This window comes from Cuculus canorus, chromosome 2 (genome assembly GCF_017976375.1).
Source record: "Cuculus canorus isolate bCucCan1 chromosome 2, bCucCan1.pri, whole genome shotgun sequence".
Classification (NCBI taxonomy): domain Eukaryota; kingdom Metazoa; phylum Chordata; class Aves; order Cuculiformes; family Cuculidae; genus Cuculus; species Cuculus canorus.
This window is the reverse complement of record NC_071402.1, coordinates 48,351,496-48,373,982: the sequence shown is the minus strand read 5'-3', so window position 1 is coordinate 48,373,982 and position 22,487 is coordinate 48,351,496. Positions and strand designations below refer to the sequence as shown.

Genomic DNA, 22,487 nt, shown 5'->3' with positions numbered 1-22,487 from the left:
ATAATTCTGGTTTGTAATGGAGAAGTTAAACAGTATTTTATCCAGGTGTGACCCCTGGGGTACTCTACTGGTGACTGGCCTCCAGCTGGACTTTGCGCTGCATAGATTTATGAAGAGGAAATCATGCCTGACCAGTCTGATAGCCCTGTTTGATGAGACGACTGACGCAATTGGTGAGGGATGAGTACTACATGTTTATCTCAAATTTAGTAACACTTTTGACACTGTCTCCTGTAACATCCTCACGAGGCACAGGCTACACAAGTGTTCAGTGAGTTGGACTAAAACCTAGTTGAACTGCTTAGGCTCAAACGGTTGTTAACAAAAATGCAGCTGGAGGGCAGTCACTAGTGCCCCAGGGCTGATGGTGGGTCCAAAACTGTTTCACATCCTTGTAACTGACCTGGATGCTGGGATAGAGTGTACCCTCACCAAGTTTGCAAACAATACAAAACTGGGAGGAGTGATACATCAGAAGATTATGTGGCCATTCAGAGAGTCCTCAACAAAATTGAGAAATGGGTAAACTGGAACCTCCTGAAATTTGACAAATGGAAAGTCCTGCACCTTTGGAAGAACAACCCCAGACACCAGTTCAGGCTTGGGGCTGGACTGCTGGAAAGCAAATTTGTAGGAAAGGACCTGTAGGTCCTAGAGAACAAGCTGACTGTGAGCCTCATGGCAAAGCAGGCCAACAGCCACCTGGACTGCATTAGGCAGAGCATTTCCAGCAGAGCAGGAGAGGTGATCCTTTGCTAAGACTTGTTGAGACATATCCGGAATGCTGTGTCCAGTTCTGGGCTTCCCAGTACAGGAGACATGGAGATACTGGAATGAGTCCAGTGCATAAATGGGTATGGGCATAGATATATTGGAGTGAGTTCAGTCAAAGATATTTAACGGGTAGAAGCATGTGACATACCAGCAGTGTCCAAGAGAGCCGGTACTGCTCAGTCTGGAGAAGAGAAGGTTCAGGGGGATCTTATCAATGTGTATAAATGCATGATGAAGAAGGTGGGGGGAGTGAAGAAGATGGAGCCAGACTCCTCTCTGTGGTGTCCAGTGACAGGACAAGAGACTGTGGGCACTAACTAAAACACAAGGAATTCCATCTAAATATAAGAAAATACTTTTCTACTGTTTGAATATCAAGCATTGGCACAGGCTGCCCAGAGGGTGCGGTGTCTCCATTCTTGAAGGTACTCAAAATCCAGCTGGATGTGATCCTGGGCAACATGGTCTAGTTGACCCCGTTATGAGTTAGACTAGATGACCTCCAAAGATGCCTTCCAACCTCAACCATTATGTGACTCTACGAAGCATATATAAGTGAAATAATAGTTCAGTTTGTTTAGTAGGCATTAGCTGCCTTGAAGATTTTAAAACTCCTAAGTTTGGAAGAACAAAGTATGTAACACTGAGGAACGTCCCAAACTGGGAAAGTAGGAGAAAGAGACATACCTAATAGATAACCTCAAATTAGCAGCACTAGGAAGCTGGCATACATGGACCGAACTTTTCCTAGCTAGGTCACATGAGAGGATGAAGGGGATAGAGGAGAGCAATGAAGTAAACTACAGCAGTGCACAAGAAAAACCACGTAGTTTGGACTGAACTTGCTCACATTAATATAGGTTTCTTACACCATTTGCGTACATGCAGCATCCTTCAGGTCTGTGCCTGTCAATCCCCAACAGTCTTTGTAAAAAACTTACATTGTCATATATAAGATGTAATTTTCTTTCACCTCTTCACTTTAGCAGAAGGTGTATACATACTGACATTACATCAGAGCTACAGTTATCTCCGATTCAAGCCTACCTCTAGAAAGTACACTGCTTCATCACATTCCTTTCTGTGCTACTGTTTCTCCAACCCCATACACAGAAAGGGAAATGCTTCCTGACTGAGATGTTAAAAGACTAAGAGAATGATATGCCACTGCAAGAGAGTCTGTCTTGAAGAAAGATCTCCTCAGGGACAGAACAGTGAGACAGGTATTGTAGAGCACTCTCACCAGCCTCCTGACTCACCCTGCAGCTTCACTGCAGAAAGGACAGGCTCAAGTCTGGCTCAAAATGAAATTTAACTTGAAAGTATTCCTGGGAAAAAAACTTCAGTTTCTGAATCAAGCACACACATTCTTGCCAGTCCTTCAGAGCTTCTGAGAGGCACTGGGCAAAACCACACATAGGAGTATCCATTCAGACCACAATGCAGACAAATCTGAGTCGTAAGGATGAAACATAAGGGACTGCCTTCAGATACATTTTGATTGGTGGTCTGTAATGTGTTTTTCAGTCAAGACTGTTACACAGTTAGAAGCACAAGGTTTATTCTTGTTTCCTTGTATTTCCCTTAGCAGTAGTTAATGTGCTGCAGTCAACCAGGCTTCCCCCATCCCTTCTCTGTTTCACTCACCTCTTAACAAGACATTTCCTGCTATTTGCCCCTTTGCACTCCTGCTCCTGTCAAGTTGTAACATCATTCATCTTCTGCAGAGCCACTTCTCTCACTTAAATTTCTGGGAGCCAGTTTAACTCAAGTGTTGCTGCACTGACTTACAGGGGACTACAGGATCTCAAGTCAGATAACAATTTTATCCTACACATAAAATTTCAAGTTGTTATTGAAAAAAACCAGAATCCTTCTATGGGAGATACTCTATTAGGATCAACCCTAGATTAAATACTTTATTTTAAGTAATATTACTACAAACCAAACATGCAGTGCAATCTTAGACTTGAAAACAAAACTTATTTCTAAGCTGAAACATTCTTCCACTTCTTGGAAGTTTGTGTGGAATGACACATCACTAGGTTCACTAGGACCCATTTAAAAATGAATGTCTACCGTGTATCCCCAAATCAACATTTACTTTATTTAGACACACCCTTCATATTATCAAGACAGCAATTTTCCTGCAAAGTTAGACGTTCCAAAGTTAACTGCAGACAGCTAGAATGGCAAGATAGAGGCATCCAGGGAGAGAATGGCAAAGTAGTGGCATCCAGGAAAAGACCAAGGCTGGATACACAAAACTACAGCAGCTAATCCACCTACTGCTATTGTGAGAATGTTCTTTTTATCACAATGCACTCTTCATCAGAAAAGGACAATGTCATCCACTGATTTTGTCACAGAAAATATGCAGAATTAGGTCTCCAATCAGCCATTCACAGCTCTGACAATGTAGCCTCAAGTTGTGTTTTAAAAATACAACTGCCCCCCCTTCTGGCCAATACGGACTCCCAACGCAAGCCATTTCAGGCTTATTTTTAAAGTTTAGTTTGTAAATGCTAATTATATTTGGTTTAGGCTATAAACTCTCAGTCAAAGCACAGAACTTCCTTTAAGTTTCAAAACATTTGTACTCTTACCTAGAAAAAGTGAAGTTTTTCCTTTGCTTATGTAATGCCATATTCTGGGCTAAATATGTTCACCCATCAATTTCTCAAGATAATGGGAAGACTGTAACAACTGTAGATATTATTTTGTGTCACAGAACCAAGCTTGCCATAAGTTTCCAAACATGCAAGGGCTTACTCAGTCAGGAGCGGCACCTGCTCTGGCCACTGGAAGTGACACAGTGCCATCCGTGCTGTGCTCTGCCATGGCCAGGGAAATGCTATTAGATCCAACCAGGTTGCGCATAGGTGCCTTAATGGTCAGTCACCTGGCAGGTTAGTCCTCCAACTAGATGATCAGTTCACAAACAGCAGTGACGTAAGGACATCAATGCCTCAATTTATAGCTTGCAAGGAAGACTACTTAAGGAAGAGTAATTACTGGAATACAAATATTTTAATGATTGTTTTTTAAGTGACTTTTCAAAATAGATCTCATGAACAATTCATATATCCATTTATAGGCCATCTGGATAACAGCATTTAGCAAGGACAAGAAGTCAAGAATGAAAAACAGCACAATGCTTGTGTACAAGTCAGGTCCTTCCAATCTGGAAGAGCATGTAATTCAGGAAAGCAACCCCCCTTTCTAGTTAGGGGAAATTGTTTTGTCAATATAGTTCCTTTGTCCTTTTTCCTGATGCTGAAATATTTAACTGCAATACACAAGGGTTTGCTTATTTAGTAAATACTTCTAACTGATATAGTAATAAAGACAGAACACCTTTCCACAAGCAACATCACAGTTTAGTGAAGCCTCAATGAAAATTCACAGAAAAAATGAAATCTTAAGTGATGTCAAAGGGCATCACTCACATGTGCTGCATACATATGTCATATCAACAGCTTTCTGTTTTTTTAAAAGGAATGCTAGCAAATAGGAAAAATATTGATTTTTTTTTTTAAAGAAGCATAATTCTGAGCTACAAAATTTGATACCAATGAACACATTAACTCTAGACTTTGTCCTTGCCATCAACACATTGAGAACTAGATGCACTAAATTGCTTAAATGTCTATTCCTAGGCTTAAATAAAAATGATGGTTACTCTTGTGAATTTGACACATCTGCAGAGCCGGGCAGTTGTTTGACACATGGTGGTTAGCATACCAATGTAGTTAACATTAGCCTGCCCTGTGAAGTTCTCCTCTTCATAACTGCTATAATTCTTCTACATGAAAAATTAAGTAATAAAAAGTATAAAAGCGTCAAAATACCTGATTAATTATCTGTTGTTGCAATTTGTCTCCAGACTCTGAAAGAAAAAGAAAATAATTCTTTTGTGCATATTTTAATTAATATAATCATGTACATACATGACAAAATGCAGTGAATTCTGAAAAAAAAATTCAAATCTTAAAATTAAGAAATGGAATTTAGCATGCACCAATGACTCAAAACTCCAATACAGAAGTCCACCTAAGATAAAAGAAACACAAGCCTCTTGTAAATCAAGAAGTGATAAAAAGAAGATTAAGACAGGTAGCCAATCTTGCTAACGTGGTACGCCACAAGGAATTACAACATTCAAAATGAAGACAACAAATCAACAGATTTCAAATATGTGCTATGAAGCATCTTAATTTGTGAGACGTACTGCTGCACATATACATGCATGAGAAACTGGTAACATCGAGCTCAGGATTTGACCATTGGAGGAGAAAAGCAGCTTCTGCCATTACCCTAAAATAAAAGTACAGGCCTGTGCCAAAACTGAGGTTAGGCATCAGCTGGCTCCAGGGAGAAATTCTATCCTGATAACATCCATAAAGTGGGGAGTTGAATTATGGTCTTGCTTCCTAGCATTCTGGCCTGCTGCAGTGTCCTTCAGTGCGCTGCAGGAGACATGATCAAAGCCTACACAGAACACTGCTTTTCTACAGCCATCTGGGACTCTAGCGCTAATCAATGACATCTCAAACCTATTCTTTCCTTTTAGATCAAAAGGGATAGTAGTTTTGCCTCATTTACTGTTCCCATGCACTAACTGTCAAAAGGGCCAGCTGGTATCAATTACTCTCCCTTTGCTATTGGAGACCATCCACATATATTGGGGACAGTCAGGAATTTCACACTTACCTATCCAGCTAGGCTATATGTACTCAGAGGGTGGTTTTTTAGTAATAATGATAGAACACTGTTTACAATCTGTCAGCATCACTATTAACTGTCAGAGAAACCTGTTTCTGCCTGGTATACCTAGTTCCAGCACTGGAAATGATACTCCATTTCCACAGAATTTTTTTTTCTACTGATATACGTGGCAGATAAAATATTTTAAAAATTCCTAAGTTTTAAACACAGTATAAAGATTCTATTAGCTAAAGGAAAAAGTTCTTATCTACTCATCCCTGAGAATGCTCCTCTTCTAAAGGAAAGCATTATAGATAATTCAGATAATCACCTTAGGCTATATTATGAGATTGTCTGTTATGATAATTATTTCCTGCATGCTTATGTTGTGTTTTTATTTGCTAAATATAAAAATTTTGCTTTTTTCATTAAACATAACCACCCCCCCAAATATCATTTAGGGGAGACTTCTCAAAATGTATTCCCCGTTCACTGAGTTCATCTTTGGGAGAAATATAATTTATTCTTGTAACTAATATTTTAACCAAATAGATTGTTGGTAATAGAAGATTAAAGGAGTATGTGTTTTTAGCATTCTCTAATGATATACAAGTTGCTATGAAAGCAGAGTGTTTGAAATCTCTGGTTAGATCAACACTATTTTGCTCAAAGGTTTGTGGACTTTGAATACTGATGCTTTCCTGTTTCCCAGTACATTTGTTTTTAGGCTATTTTGATTCACTTTAAAGGAATTTTAATAACTTTCTGTTGACAGCATGGACAGCTGGTCCTGAGAATTAGTGAAAATTCACTTACTGACTGAGGAAGGAAGTGACATCAATGAGTTTCTAAAGTCAGCCCAGGGGGAAAAGTGCGCTCCGCCAGAGTAGCCTTTCATGCCATTGTATTTCCAGTGATGCCTCGAGATGCAAATAGCATTATCAATCAAACTTCTGGATTCTGCTCCAGATAAATATAAAAATGAACTGAAAGACTGGGAAAGACCTTTGTGGCCATTCCTGATGTTACTAAGAAAAAGGTGAAGAATTTATGGTACTTCTTTCCTTGCTCACTCTTAGTTCTTTCTTTTGGTGATATAAATACCACAGTATCAAGGAGAAGGCAGTTGCAGAAGTGTCTGTATGATATACCAGTAATGATGACACAGGTTAAACAGGACAGAGATAGACTAGGCTGTTAAGGATAGAAGAGATCAAATTCAAGGTCACCAGCAAATTGAACACTGTGTTCTCCATTTATTTGCTAGATGATCCTTATCCTCGTCACAGAACAACTATGTGAATTTAGCACAGTCAGCAGTTGTGCTCAGAAGAGGCCAAGGTCTGTAATAAGAGGGACGCTGCAAATTAGGGTGGAAATACATTGGCACCATTATATGGGGAACCCTGCAAAGTCCTGGTGTGTACTGTACTTTTGTTTTAAGCAGAATAGCTACAAAAAAATGAACATATGAAACAACACCTTCTTTCTCATCTGAATAAAATAGTTTCTTATTTCCCTCTTTCTCAGTGGCAATAGTTCATTATTAAGTTAAAAAGAGAAATTATTTCAAAGCCAGTAACTACCATACAAAAATGTCCCTCTAGAAATCAGCTTAAAAAGAGAAAGGATTTTAAAATACACAAGAATGTTATGCTGTGACATTACCTATAGCACTGGAAGGGAGTTCAGTTTCCAGCTGATGGCTCACAGTAGGGCAGTAGAAGGCTTTGCCATTGAAAATAACCAGAATTTTGTTTGTTCTGCTTTTTTTTTTTTTTTTTTTTTTTAAAAATAATCTCCTTAATTCTCATTCAGTGACTAATCACAATCTCTGTTTTGCTTATGGAACCCTCAATTTCAAGAAGGATGTTTCTGTTTAGGTGCCTTGTGATCACTTGTGGTGACCATCAACATTCACTAGAAGGATTCAAGAAGCACCACTCAAGAGAATGTTCCAAATTCAAAAGGCATGAGGTAATGGGATAGTGATAAAACCAGAACTGTCATAACACATCAACCACTCCCATAGGTAACACCGCATCAATCTTACAAAATGCAGGTAATTCTTGAGACTTACCAGAAATTTCAATACCGACAGAACTGCACATGCTAAATACAAAATTTACGACAGTTTTTCCAGAGTCACTGCAATGAGGTAGCAGCTTATGCAAGATGAATGGATACATGAACATCAAACTAAGTGGGTAATTTAACTTGTCATCTGGAACTTTATATGGAAGCTGCCCAGCAGGTAGCTAGTATAGTCCAAGAGACATCTTCTGCAACTCAGATTACACGTGAATGGCTTGATCTTCTATATCTTTCCTGAAATATCCTTTTCTTCTACCTGTCATCTAGCAATCTGTTCCTAAATGGGTTCAGTAGTGCCATCTGACAAGCCTTGAAAACACAAGCAAATCAAAAGCATGGTATATGAAGCATGGACTCAGGTCATTGCTGTAACCAGAGATGTTTATTAAAACAAAGAAATGCTATTTATACTCTTAAGCCCACACGTTACATTCTCTTGTAATTTCCCACTAGAACTAAAATACAGGGCTACAGTGTTAAATGTAACAAGCGCAAGGTCAAAGCACAGAGTGCAGCAATGCTTGCACAGCCATATATTGTCAGAGTTGTACCAGAGAGCAAAACATGTTTTTCAATAGCTCCATTCTCTTCTCCTGCTAATTCAGCAGGTGGTGTTTTTTTCACTCTCTGCAATCTGACATTTTGTATCTCTTTCCTCCACAGAAAAGGCCTTAATCACAGACAACTACACTTACCTGACTGAGTCAAAAGATGTATTTGCCAGTATAAACTATGATTCTTATTTGCTGAGGCTCTGCTCTCCTGCCACTCTAAGTAAGGCTAAACTGGTGCAACTGGATTCCAATGATGGGGACTGGAGAAACAGTTCTCCCTCAGTTCATGTTTAGTGATTTTGTTTCCTTTGATGCAAAAAGCATAGAACAATACTTTTATGAGTTTTTTTGATGGTTGAGATAAATGGCCTTCTTGGGTTGACCTCAAGCTATATCACTTTAGAAAAAAGAATTACAGCAAGCATTCTTTAAAAGACTTCTCTGTATTTTCATAGACTAATTAGTATACTAATTCCTGTTTCCAGGGCAAGTTGGGTTTTTCAATTTTTTTTTTTTTGCTTGCTTGTTCTTATTATAAGGAAGTTTACCGTACTGAGAGGAATAATGTATGCTTTTCAATGTAACTGACCACTAAAAACCACAAAAGTGTGCCATAACTGATGCTGTCATGGGGGACTGCAACACCGACTCCTCAGCCTTATGCACACAAATTTACACAAAGAACACCACGCAATTATGCACACTATGCACTGCTTACCTCTATACAAAGGAATGTGATATTTGTGCAGGTTTACAGATTAATCTGCTGTAATTCCTTTTAATGTTAAACTACTTCCAGCTCAAATATAATTAAGATCACCAGGTACAAAAGATTCAGATTGGAAATATGAGTACACTCCAACAGAACAAATAACAGCTTGATGCCGTTTCCTGTGTTCAAATAGTTGGATACATTAAGGATTTTGACAGCATGTTTGTTCCCTATGTATGCAGCAGAAGAAAAAAAAAAGATTTAATTTCAAAAGGCAAAAAACTACTACTGTATTTAATTAGAGTGTAAAATCCCTTAAATACACAGAGCTGCCAATTTATGTGACGTGACTGCTACAAGTCCTAGCAAGAAAGGATTTCTTTTTTTCCTCCCAAAAATAAAATCCTAATTTATACTTTAAGCAACAATCTTCAATAAAATGAAGGCTTTGGAATAAAAAGTTTGTTTCCTTAAGACTTCAGATAATCCTACTAATATTTGTGGCATGGCAGTAAGGCATGGGACAAACAGAAATTCTGTGTCTGTCTCTCTGTTTCCAAGTGGTTTCCAACAGTGTTTCCAAGCAGACTGAGAAAAAATGGAGGAGATCTCAGGGGGCAAAGAAGATCCTCAACCTTGCTCAGAAACAGCGCTATTCACTTAACTGCAAGTGGGAACGACACTACTAGGAAATCAGTTTCAAAAAGCGAATTAGATATTCTATTATCAGTTTAATTTTGGTGGTGTTTTTTTTTTTTCCAGTTCATGACAGGCGCACACTCTCCTGGGTTGAAAACTAGTTGGATGGATGGGCCCAGAGAGTGGTGGTAAATGGAGTTAACTCCAGCTGGAGACCAGTCACAAGTGGGGTTCCCCAGGGCTCGGTACTGGGTCCAGCCCTCCTCAATGTCTTTATCAATGACCTGGATGAAGGCATTGAGTGCACCCTTAGCAAGTTTGCAGATGACACTAAGCTGGGTGGAAGCGTGGATCTGCTGGAGGGCAGGAAGGCTCTGCAAAGGGATCTGAACAGGCTGGACCACTGGGCCGAGACCAACGGCATGGGGTTTAACAAGGCCAAATGCCGGGTCCTGCACTTGGGGCACAACAACCCCATGCGGTGCTACAGACTAGGAGAAGTCTGCCTAGAAAGCTGCCTGGAGGAGAAGGACCTGGGGGTGTTGGTTGACAGCCGACTGAACATGAGCCAGCAGTGTGCCCAGGGGGCCAAGAAGGCCAATAGCATCTTGGCTTGTATCAGAAATGGCGTGGCCAGCAGGTCCAGGGAGGTTATTCTCCCTCTGTACTCGGCACTGGTGAGACCGCACCTTGAGTACTGTGTTCAGTTCTGGGCCCCTCACCACAAGAAGGATGTTAAGGCTCTGGAGTGTGTCCAGAGAAGAACAGCAAAGCTGGTGAGGGGGCTGGAGAACAAGTCTTACAAGGAACGGCTGAGAGAGCTGGGGTTTAGCCTGGAGAAGAGAAGGCTGAGGGGAGACCTTATTGCTCTCTACAACTATCTGAAAGGAGGTTGTGGAGAGGAGGGAGCTGGCCTTTTCTCCCAAGTGACAGAGGACAGGACAAGGGGGAATGGCCTCAAGGTCCACCAGGGGAGGTTCAGGCTTGACATCAGGAAAAAATTTTTCACGGAAAGGGTCACTGGGCACTGGCACAGGCTGCCCAGGGAGGTGGTTGAGTCACCTTCGCTGGAGGTGTTTAAGGGATGGGTGGACAAGGTGCTGAGGGGCATGGTTTAGGGAATGTTAGGAACGGTTGGACTTGATGACCCAGTGGGTGCCTTCCAACCTAGTGATTCTATGATTCTATGATAGAAACACTAACAGCTCTGGACTTTCTTTTTACAGACTTAAACAAGCACATATGCAATCTTTTTGGTTATGATCCATCCCACTTCCATTACTGGTTTCTTAATCTACCAGAGCAAATTCTGAGACGTGAAAGGAAACCAAAGCACTCATTCATAACAAACTTCTGCAGCAATTTCCCATGGCACCAGTGCTTGAGGAAGAAACACTCAGATGTGTTTTTCAGACTTATAACAGAGAAGGTGTGACATTAACAGACTATCTTCTGTGAAAGCTGGTAACTTGACACACAAGGATTAAATATTTAGGACAAAACCACACATATCCTCTAAATTATCTGGAGAATATCTGAGATCTGCATGCAACACAGCTCCTGCAGCTGTGCATACCATTTCTTCCTTCTTCTAATAAGGAATTCACAAAACTGAAACTGCTCATTTGAAGCACCGCCTGCAAAACCTAGTTTAGCTTACTTTTGTACCTCTGTGATAACTATGCAACTGAATATGAATACAGTGGCCTAAAATGTATTAATCACATCTTCATGGTATTGCATAATCCTTCTCAGCTGTCACAATGCCAACTCCTAAGTTGCCTTGGCAGTAGGAAACATAAAAAGAAACCCAAGTTGATACTGATTGAAGCAAATGAAGGAAAGTTGGCCATCTCAAAACACTGAAAACTCTCACAGCATTCCAAGGTCTCCCTAGCTAATTTTTGGTGATTACTTTTGATATGAAAACAGACCTCTAATTGTCAGCCTCTAATAAGGATGCAGAACAGTTCCCTGGAAAGTTCAAAGGACCCTGGGAAACTAAACATTTACGACAGCTCAAGTAGCCAAATGTCTTGTGTTGATTAACATACACCATTCAGTTTTCACCTAACAAAGTCATAACAAGAAGAAATCCCAAAGGAAAAAAACAAACTGGACTGACAAAGAAACATTAGTCTTAATAGGACTGAGGGCCCTCATTCATTAATTCTGTTGTGTATAAGAAGGAGATGAGGGTGTTACTCAAATCCATTCCTGAAACAAATATTTCATTGACTAACACTAACTGTACTTATGACAAGGAGATGTTAGAATATAAGTTAACTGAAAATTTGAAGTTTTACCTGTCCTCTGCCTCATCAGCATTGATAAATATTTCCAAATGAGACAGAATTGGCAAGATGCCCACTAACAAAATTAGTCGGCAGGCTTATTTGCAAGTTTTCTTCTAGAAGTCTGTGTTTTCTATATCTGTGAAAAGGGAAAGCAAAAATTTGTCACCTTTTTCTTTTAAGGATGGAAGATTTGAGATAATGGAAACATGCCAGACAGCATATTTGATTTTAATATCAACGCAATATTGATATCATGGTTTGGATGCTTTCCAGCTGAACATCATGTAAATACGTGTATATGTTTCCAACGCCCATTTGGCATTCATCCTGTATCTAGCAACAAGAAGAGTTTGTTTCAATTTTTGTTTTACAGCTCACTTTGGAACTGCTTTGAAATATTTTTTCATTTTATCCCACTGCTTCATGACTTTTTCAGGTTCTTGCTCTTAAGGAACTGAATGGAACAAATCATGGATCCCTAGTCATCGACAATCAGGCATGCAAAGACCAGTGAATTATGGCTTAGCAGATGCATTTCCTCAAACTCTATCTCAATGTGATCCAAATCCTAAGGTAGAAACTGCCTCAGTTATCATACTGCAAGGGTAATTGCTTTTCCATCTGAAATCATATGGACCACCAGGCTCCATTTTCATTTTGCTAGTTATGTACAGTGCTTTATATTATGATTGTCTAGAGGATAGGTCAAATAACCTGTTAAAATGCCTTTTTGGCTATGCTCCAGTGCCAAGTTTAATTGCTTATGAAGTTATATTCCACAACATAGGTTTCTGGGCTTTGACACAAAAGAAGCTTCTTTCCACCTGTCTGCTGGTCCATTGCAGTTTCCTATATCAAGGTTTTGGGTATGTGTTATATGAGGGACAGTTGACCCTGATTTCTTTCTGCTGAAGTAAAACTATCTGGTGTTTACCCTAAGAACAGCATGGTAAGAGCTGTCATGATGGAAATGACCGTGGAGATCAACTATAGCTTGAATCTACATACTCATACACTGCAGAAATAAAGCCGTGGACATCCAGCTATCTCTTTAATATACCCTGTTATGGTCTTAGGCAGCCGAAGCTTTGTATTGCACTCCCAGTAGAGCTGAAGCATAGCAGTAGCTTAGCTTTGGTTTTGGTTTCTGCTTGGTTTCTGTCCATATTAAGAACATATGGTTGTCCCCACCCAGGCAAGGAATGTGACTGAAGTTGAAATTTGCAGCCAGATTAACCATGTGGAGTTATGAAGCCACACTGCCTGGGCAGTCTGTTCCAGTACCCAATGACTCTTACTGTGAAGAATTTTTTTCTGATATCCAACCTGAACCTCCCCTGACGGAGCTTCAGGCCATTCCCTCTTGTCCTGTCCCCTGTCACTTGGGAGAAGAGGCCAGCTCCCTCCTCTCCACAACCTCCTTTCAGGTAGTTGTAGAGAGTAATAAGGTCTCAATTTTATTGTAGTCAATGAAGCCATGAAGCCACATGGAGTCATGAACATCCAATCTGACATATCCTAAAAAAGGTCAGCTGTTGGTTTTTCAGTTGCGGTGAAGATGAGTTGATATCCAGGTCTGCAGGACACTGCCAATTCCAATGCGAAGCAGCACACAAACCCCTACAGGGTTATGCCCACAGAAGCTTATATTTGACTCACCTGCTAGGACAACTGCACCACAAACAGCTGAGCTACAAAGTTTCTCTGATGTGAATCAGAAGCAGTGATGTGCGCAATATGAGCATGCAGCAAGCCCAGACGGAGTTGAAAAATCCAGCTTCTTGGCACTAATTACAAAGTAGAGTCCTACAGCAAAGTCTCCATGGGAAGTCTTAGTCTACAGTTTCTGTATTTCAGAAATAAAAAGGAGATGAATTGTCTATACAACATAATGCCAGGAAGCAACCAGTGGTGATGAGAGCAAATATTCTTTCAATTTACTACTCATTCTGAATTGTGCCTACATAAATAACCTCTACTAGTTTCAATCTGCCATGTTCCTTTGTTTAAGATCTAAATGTGCCACTCTAAGGCATGGTCTTAGCACACTGGCCTCAAATAACTTCTCTGAAATTATTCCATTTGGAAGTAAAATATTCGCCAATGAGAACGTGATACTTAGAGAAAGACACTACTCACGTTTACAAGGAAGATGTTTTTACATGCAGAAAAATCTGAAATTAATCTACTAGTAAAGAACAGAGGGAGAAGGTGAAATGGGAGCCCTTTGAAACAGAACCTTAACACCTGGAAAATTCAAAAAATTCTCTGAACAGGATAATTTTATAGTGAAAGAAAACTAGGAGAAGAAAGGCAAAGAGAAACAAAGCTCGGATATAACCTTTCCTAATGCATGGCTCTGAATTAAGATTGGTCAGACACAAATCAAAAACCTACAGCAATCAGTTGCTGCAGGGAGTACAAATTTATCTATGTTTGGTATAACTAGGGTATGACCTTTCACGACCAACTCTTGTGCTTCAATTCAGCTGTAGTTATTTGAAGTCATTTGTAAAAGGTCATCCATGACTGAGAATATAATATGAATCCAAGATGCACAAGAGTTCAGGTTTGTGCTACTCAAAAGAAATTGGGGAGAAGGAGAGTGGGAAGCTCAAGCACTGCTACAGACTCAGTTCTCAAATGCATTTGGATAGTTTTGCAAGATTATTTAATCTAAGCAGCCAATTTCTGATATAGGAATATTAATTATTAGAGAATACACATTTTTTATATTTGTCATTTATGATTACATCACTGAAATGTCACCAAAGGAAGTTACCTTACCAAATAAGGCTATTTATTTGCTTATCACAGAATCACAGAATCACAAGGTTGGAAAGGACCCATTGGATCATCGAGTCCAACCATTCCTAACACTCCCTAAAACATGTCCCTCAGCGCTTCATCCACCCGTTCCTTAAACACCTCCAGGGAAGGCGACTCTACTACCTCCCTGGGCAGTCTGTTCCAGTACCCAATGACTCTTACTGTGAAGAATTTTTTTCTGATATCCAACCTGAACCTCCCCTGACGGAGCTTCAGGCCATTCCCTCTTGTCCTGTCCCCTGTCACTTGGGAGAAGAGGCCAGCTCCCTCCTCTCCACAACCTCCTTTCAGGTAGTTGTAGAGAGTAATAAGGTCTCAATTTTATTGTAGTCAACTTATTGTAGTTTGTGTCAATTTTTGATGTTTAAAGACCCATATAACCTCTCCTTCCCACTATTTCTCCATTCTAAGAAAAGATTATGGATGTTCAGCTGTAATAGTTTTAAAGAAATAAGGTTCTTGGGTAAAGATAGGTTATAGCACTATTAAACATCTATACCTGAGTTTCTGCATCCACAACTATAGTATCGTTTGGTTATTTTATTTTATTTTATTTTATTTTGTTTTGTTTTATATTTTATTCAAAACAGTACTACGTGGCTGATATTTTAAGAAGCTCCTTACAAGGAGGGCCTATAATGACGCACAAGCAGCCCTCAACAAGAGAAGTTCAATAGACACATAAAAACATTTTAGTCACATTCTTTGAAAAATTTCCTGAACATCAGAAAATTCAAACTGTAGTCTCTATATCTACAAGGCAGTTGACTAGGAAAAAAAAAGGATACAATAATTTATAGGTTGAATGAAAAGAAAGTTCATATAAGAGAGAACTGAAGAGAACAGAGAGTAGTTATTTAATCAACATCTTATGAAACCACTTCCCCAAAATCCAAACCCAATTCAGAAGGCCAGTCTGTAAAGGATTCACCACCACTATATGAGAGTGCATTTAAGCTTTTGCAAAAAAGTATTCTTCTGAACTTAATGTCTGTTTTAAATCTGCAGCTCAAGCTTCTAATCTGCCCTACCATTAACTCAGGCTAGCTGAGCAGCAACTGAGTATATACTGCACATACTGTAGCTTACTGCAATTGTCTTCTTTCCCACAGCTGAAACACCCTGATGCTCCAAGCCTGAACTCACATAGGTCATTGAAACCATGGTAAAATGCTTCCTTTTAATTAAACAGAGACTGAAAATAATAGCAGCAAGGTGGTACTCAATACCCAGAAACTGCAAAGTACCCCAATGCCTAAAGCATAAATGATGCACTGTATCAACTGGACCTCTCAGGCAAAGTCTCAGTAGATGTTCTTAGGTAGACTGCACCTTTTTCATGCACAGTAGGGTAAATTATCCAATGGGTTTTAAAACCACACCTGCAGGTTTTGTACACGCAAGCATTTTCTGCCCACAAAATATACTGCTGCTGCTTGCAAAAAAAATATATGCATGTACAAAACCCTGGTACATAGGTACAATTTACATCCATAAAATATGCAGGTGCAGTTTTATGACAACCTTCAAGAAGAATGTGATCATATAGCACACACATATTATTTACATAGCAGCCTTCAGACAACTAAGTAGTCTTCCCATAGGACGTGCCAAGCCTTAGCAAAGGGAGGTAGAATTTACAGCTGAAATTGCAGCTGCGTTCATGACTGGCAGACTGATTTAGTAGAAAATCTACCCAGTCCTGGTTTGAAAACCATGGATGTGTACCACTACTGGTACTGATGATAATACCCCAAACTGACAATAAGATTAATGTGTCTTCTGCAAAGGTGAAAAGGGAATTCTGGGTGAGTCCTTAGCACCAAGTGATTAAAGCTGCACAATCAAAATTGACTGAAAAAAAACACCTGGTATACTCCAGTGAACTGTTTTCTTTTTCAGGCATTAAAAAATAATCTTGTGTGCCTAACATGAATCAGCATGTGAATTAGTGACCAAGTTAGCTTTAGCATGAACTAAGTGACAGTCATAACATAGTGCCTTTATTCACCTGTAAATTACTAATTCCTACTCAATTTAGCACTCGGGATAAGACATTTCTCCTTCCTTCTGACAGGAGAACACAGCCAATATTGTACCTGATTATCAGCAAAACTTAACATGTTACTGGCTTCTTGCTAACTACAGAGGAAAAGTCTTCACATATTTCCACAGATTAAGGTGAAAACGCACATTTCCATTTAGTGTATTATTAGTCCTTATTTATAAATGACACGATTCTGTATATGAAATCTAATTAAAGACTTTGAAAAAGACAAAAAGGATGTGGAAAAATTGTCTTCATATTAGAAAGTATTTTGGACTAAAGCCATACCAATTGCTATTACTTCAATAATTACTGAAGAGTAAAAAAACCAATTTGACAGGACTGAATTTCCTGCCTTCCGAGGGATCTAAAAAAGAATATGTGATAATTGAACACCCACTCCCCCCCTAAACTTTTGGGCATCACTACCATATTGACCTACTGCTATTATTAAAGTGATTTGTGTACTTTGGATTGTTTACAAAATAAAAGCTAGATCAAATTATTGCAAGTATATGAGAAGCAAATCTTCAGAAAAATTAATTTTACATCTTGATGTTGCTCGCAGGGAGTGAAAGGAGTTACCAGCATTTTTAAATGAATAGTTGATTAGCTGTACAGCCAGAGACTCCTGAATAGCAGAGCTGTAAACAGCTCAGTTTCAAATTTCTTCCATTCACGCAAACATATCAGTAATATCCTTATTTTCAACAATACTTTTTGTCACTTTGGGTTACAGATCCCAGGATCACAGCAAAAAGAAACGGAAATAGCATCAAACTGAAGTAGTAACAAACCCAATGGAATAATGGAAACTAGGCTTACAGATCACAGGAGAAAGCCTACACAGACAAGTTATAATGAAATCCCTTAATTTTAATTCTCATTTCTGAGAAGAGAACAGACCACTTCTATTAATGCAATATGGACTTCTAATTCTTTGCCGGAAAATAAATGGCATTGTGCAACCACCTATGCATACTCAACACCCAAATAATCCTAGCTAAAAATACCACTTTATACAAACTACAGACACACAACATTTCGTAGGTTTTGGTTTCATGATTGGCTTAAGCTGCTCAATGCCCAGCAAACATCAACAGCCTAGCTCTTGCCACAGTATAGCGACAAGCTCTTCATCATCTTCCCCTGTGCCAGTACTACCACATCTGCATCGCATGGTCAAGACACATCACAGTCCTAATTCAGCTAAAAATTCTCATCTTGCTGAATAGGTTGGTTTTCAACCATATTATCTCAGATCAGCCACATCAGCTGTGCAAATAGAGACAGACATGTGGTTAGGAACAACAGCAGGGGTAAGGAGAAGTCCCAATCCATGGAAGCTCACACCCGGATCTGCATAAACCTCCTTTAAATTCACATCCTCAGATCCCTCATCTGTGAAGCTGCTACTGAACCACTGGCACTGGAATACCAAGATTTGTCACAAATGACTGAATAGTTCATATAAGTAACAATAACAAATTTCTTGACTGACTGTGATTTTCTTTCAGGGCTGACATTGTATGGGACTTCCTTTTTTTTAATACTTAGATCTATGTTTTCTATTTGGCTTTCCAAAAGATATTTGATAACATCTCTCTCACAAAATTTCTTAAGGAAACACAAGTACAGAATTAGAGGCAACATCTTTGCATGGAATTATAAAAGAAAATGTTTAAAAGGTAGGAAACAGAGCATAGGAATACGAGAGAGAACAATTCTCACCATAGAAGAAAGTCTCCAGTGGAGTCCTGCTCCCTCATGTTGAGGACCCATGCTCTTTAATATGTTCTAAAAAACACTCAAGAAAAGGACCAAACAGGGAGATGACAATGTTTGCTGATGATATTATTTGCAGTAGAAATGATGGAGGCTAAACAATTTTTTACAAGAGCAAGTTGTTAATAAAATGACATGTGAAGCGTATTTTATGTAACGTGACGCTAGGAAACTTTTAGGGGATAATTTTTAAATTAAACTCTAAGGTGGTGGACTCTGGACTGAGTTCTGAGCTCATTGTTACTCAGGAATGGGATCTTGGGGTGGTAAAACTTCTGCATAAATATCATCTCCATGCTCACAAGTTAAGAGAAAGTGAATTTAAGACTGCAGGAAAAACAAAAGCAAACCATTGTGTTTCTGTATGTACAACCCTCTGCATCTTAAATATTACATGCAGTCCTGACCCCTTCACTCATGTGTGGGACTGGAGAACAGAAGAGGGTAAGGTGGTGAACTGGAAGTATAGATTGGCTTACAAGGAACAACAGCTATGAAACCTCACAAAGTAATGATCCAGAGGAGATATGATAGGGAACTGTAAAATCGTAAGCGACATGGAAGGGGTGAATCAGAACTGACTGTTCACTGCCTCTTCTAACACAAGGCCAGGGGCTTCAGATGAAGCAGGCAGATGGCAGGTTCAAAACAAACATCAGGAATTAGCCCTCCACAGAACTGGTAAAAGAACCCAGGGAACTCTTAGCCTGGGGGTGTTATGGCTGCTAAAACTTTACATGGATTCAGAGGACAACTGAACTAGCTGAGAGACAGCAAATCCTTTGGTTGTTGATAAGAAAACAGAAACTGCCTCTGGTGCAGGAAGCCCCATAACACAAACTGTTGGAATTTGGGAAAGTCAGGTGAGGAAGTTTCACTTTGCTGCTAGGATATTGAGTGCGACAGGTCTCTGGCCTGATCCAGTATTGCTGCTGCTACACGTAACACAACACTTCAAAAAAACCAGGAGGCCTGAGTTTCAAATGCTTCAGAGTCTAGACACCCCCAACAGGTAGGTGCATCGCAGCTCACTGACATGGCACGCTGGTGGCAGGCAGCCAAGAGCAGAGTAAAGCTGCACTCCTTATTTTGCACTGCTCCGAACAGTGGCGGTACAACAAACACCTAGTGAAACCATTCCTGGTTCTTGACCACTGAGCACATGAATTGCTTCTTATGTTTTGGTTTTTTTTTATTTTTCACACCACTCAGATCCTCTGCACATGCAGAAGTTGTCTTCTGGTCATGCCAAGGACCCCTAAACCCTGGCACAGCTAAGCAGTGGAACAGCCTGTTGACATACAAGTTCCTCCAGGTGTCACAAATCAGATGTTTCTCCTTTGCTTCTTATGCTTTTGGGGACCATGCTTGAGGGAGGTCTCGGAGCAATGCTCTTTTTTGATGCTACAGCTTTGTTATTAGAACACACATGGGAGACCTGAAACATGGGAGGGCATGTTTCCCTCCTCTGCTGAAAGGGGGACAGTGTCCTGCTCTGGGAGGATGCTCTACCTACCATGATGTCCTCACATAGGATGATTTTGACCTCTCCTGTTGAGCTGGTACATACACATTCAACCATGGAAGACTTACCAGTGCTTAGATAAATTTCCAAGGACAAGAAAGCGTATACTGAATATTAAAAGTGTTACACTCTGTGTGCAACAAAAAATAAACACAACAATCTCAGTGACTTTTGAAGTTACTTAGAAAGCACACCAAGAGCAGGGGATTGACCTGCAGTATCCTGAGACATGCGCTAACACCAGATCATTCTTCCATGTCACAGACTGGAAACAGTAACTGTTTAAGCAGTATTACAGGAATTTTTTAACCACCTGCCAATTTGCTGGTTTTCTGGTTTTGCTCCCTTGGAACTAAACAAAAATCACTAGAGAAAAACAAATAAGTCTTTTTCAAAACTGAGCTGTGCTGGATTTTCATCATAAAGCAGATATTAATTTAAAGAATACAAATAGCCCAACAACCATTAAAATGAAGTCTTAAGCAGTATTTCTTATTATACCTCATTGATTAAATACAATTTTATTTTAATTAAGCTTTGTTCATATAGTAGTCGTCCTATGGTTTTTCTTCTAGAGGAAGAAATGAATCTCTATTCTTCTAGAGATTTGTTTTCACAGCAAATAATGCTTACAATTTCATTTATTTTAAAAGTGAAAAACAAAATCTGCACAAAACATTTAATATCTCAGTTGTATTTGTCAAAATCAGCTGTTTGCTTTAAAGTTCACCTGCATGAAGAACCCCAAGCCAATATTTGCAATACTTTCACTGGCAGTTCTAAAGTCCTACCAGAAGGCCCACTTTTAGCAGCCTAAGATGCTAACTCCAACTGCTGAGTTGTACTAATGGATTGTGTGAGTGCTCCTCAACGTAAAATCAGGTTATAATATATAGAATATAACCTATAACATATACGATATAACGTATAATCATGACTGAAGACAAGGCAAGTGATTTGTCCAGCACCGGTCAATGGAAAAAATATCTTGAACGTTAGCACCTACTGCCCTCTACCTGCTTCACTTAAAAAACCTAAGCAACAAAAAAACCATGAAAACTTCACTTTCCAATTTTTTAAATTGTCATCCTTATAATTAAAGTGATCAAAAACACTCTGATTTCTAATCTCTTTTCAATCACAAGAGCAAGAACCGTTATTCCTCTCTAGTTGCAAGCTACATGAGTGAATGATACTACAAAATGTAGATATTTATTTCGTGCATAATTTCATCCTGTTTACCTGAAACCTAATTTTAAATTTCCCGTAACATTCAGTGGGACTATGAACTCAGATGTCATCTTTTTTTCCAGGAAATGTGATGGGAACTACACCACAGTGAAGTTCATCATGACAGACAAGAGAAAAAAAGAATTTTGGCTTGTAAATCTGTGTCCTGCAATATGATCCATGCAGTGAAACACTTCTACAGGACATCTGAGCACTTGGCGTTTACTACAGAAGGGCAGACCCTAATGCCTGCGCAGAGAGGACTGCACCATAAAGGACAAAGTTCCTATAAGCTGTAGTAGATAGCCAGCACCATGAATGGGGACCCAGAAAAAGTTAATCTCAGCAGTCTTGACCTGACAACCAGCATAAGCAATGCTACTACAACCCACAGTTGTCATGTCTCACTTGCATTTTCAGTTCTCAGTTCTGCCTAAGAGAATTGTTTGAAATTCCTTTGCTACAGAGAACCGACAGGAAATCTATTCTCTTGGTTTTGTTAAGAGGGTACACATCCATATTGACCTCTGGACTTTAATGCTGCTTCTCTATGATGTGCAGAACAGAAAATACTGTCTTGTTCATTTGTAGAGGGACAAAAGCCATGCAGAGTGCACTAGAAAGGCAGACCTGGCTTCACGTCTATGAATGAAAAGACCGTGCTGTAGTTGTGGGTACACCTGTCCATTAATCATGAGCAACAGCTTTAAAACAGAAAAGATACAAGAAATCATGGCAAAGCTGTTACAATCGCACCTGCAGGTCTTTCAAATTGCACCACAGTAGCATTCCCTCCATGTGAGGCAGGAGATATAGGGAAATATAAATGCTCACTTAAGACACATAGCTACTTGAACCTGTGTTTTCAAAACTGCCTGAATTCCCAAGCTTCAATATGCTTCCAACAAGGACTTAATCTGAGGCAAATCAGTTTAAAAGAACAAATCAAACATATCCTTCCAGCATGTTAGGTCCTTGTCTCTGCTGCTGCTTCTTCTTACCAAGCTCTGTCACCAGTGGTCTGGCAGTGACCAACCCTTCCCATTTCTAGACTCATTCAGGTTCACCCTTGGAATATTCAGCCCTGGCTCCACTCTCTCACTAGGGCTGATTAATTTGCTAACTAACCTGCCAGGCTGCCCATAGTAGCTAAAATAAGATCAAATAAAACCAGACTGAGGCCGTCTATGGCAAGCTTTGGTCAGAAGCTGAGAACAACGCTGACAAACAGATACACTTTGACTGCATGCCATGCTTGCTGAAAGTATGTGTAAACTAACGCTTGCATTCTGCA

At 39.6% G+C, this 22,487-nt stretch overlaps 2 protein-coding genes across 11 annotated transcripts in view; both read right to left on the bottom strand.

Annotated features, from left to right (window-relative positions):
* CHST9 (carbohydrate sulfotransferase 9) overlaps window positions 1–22,487 on the bottom strand; it is a 93,016-nt gene that overhangs the window by 14,604 nt on the left and 55,925 nt on the right. For 9 of the 10 annotated variants that reach the window (XM_054058145.1, XM_054058142.1, XM_054058146.1 and 6 more), the window contains one exon: window positions 4,626–4,663. In XM_054058145.1, the coding sequence (XP_053914120.1) occupies window positions 4,626–4,663 (38 nt within the window). Of the gene's footprint in view, window positions 1–4,625; window positions 4,664–11,786; window positions 11,914–13,436; window positions 13,569–22,487 lie in introns of those variants that run through there. The other variant, XM_054058151.1, reaches the window with a different exon arrangement.
* Window positions 1–22,487, bottom strand: part of AQP4 (aquaporin 4) — a 112,735-nt gene that overhangs the window by 42,044 nt on the left and 48,204 nt on the right. Inside the window, exon 2 of the mRNA XM_054058155.1 lies at window positions 4,626–4,663. The gene's annotated coding sequence lies outside the window, so the exon portion shown is untranslated. The remainder of the gene's footprint in view (window positions 1–4,625; window positions 4,664–22,487) is intronic.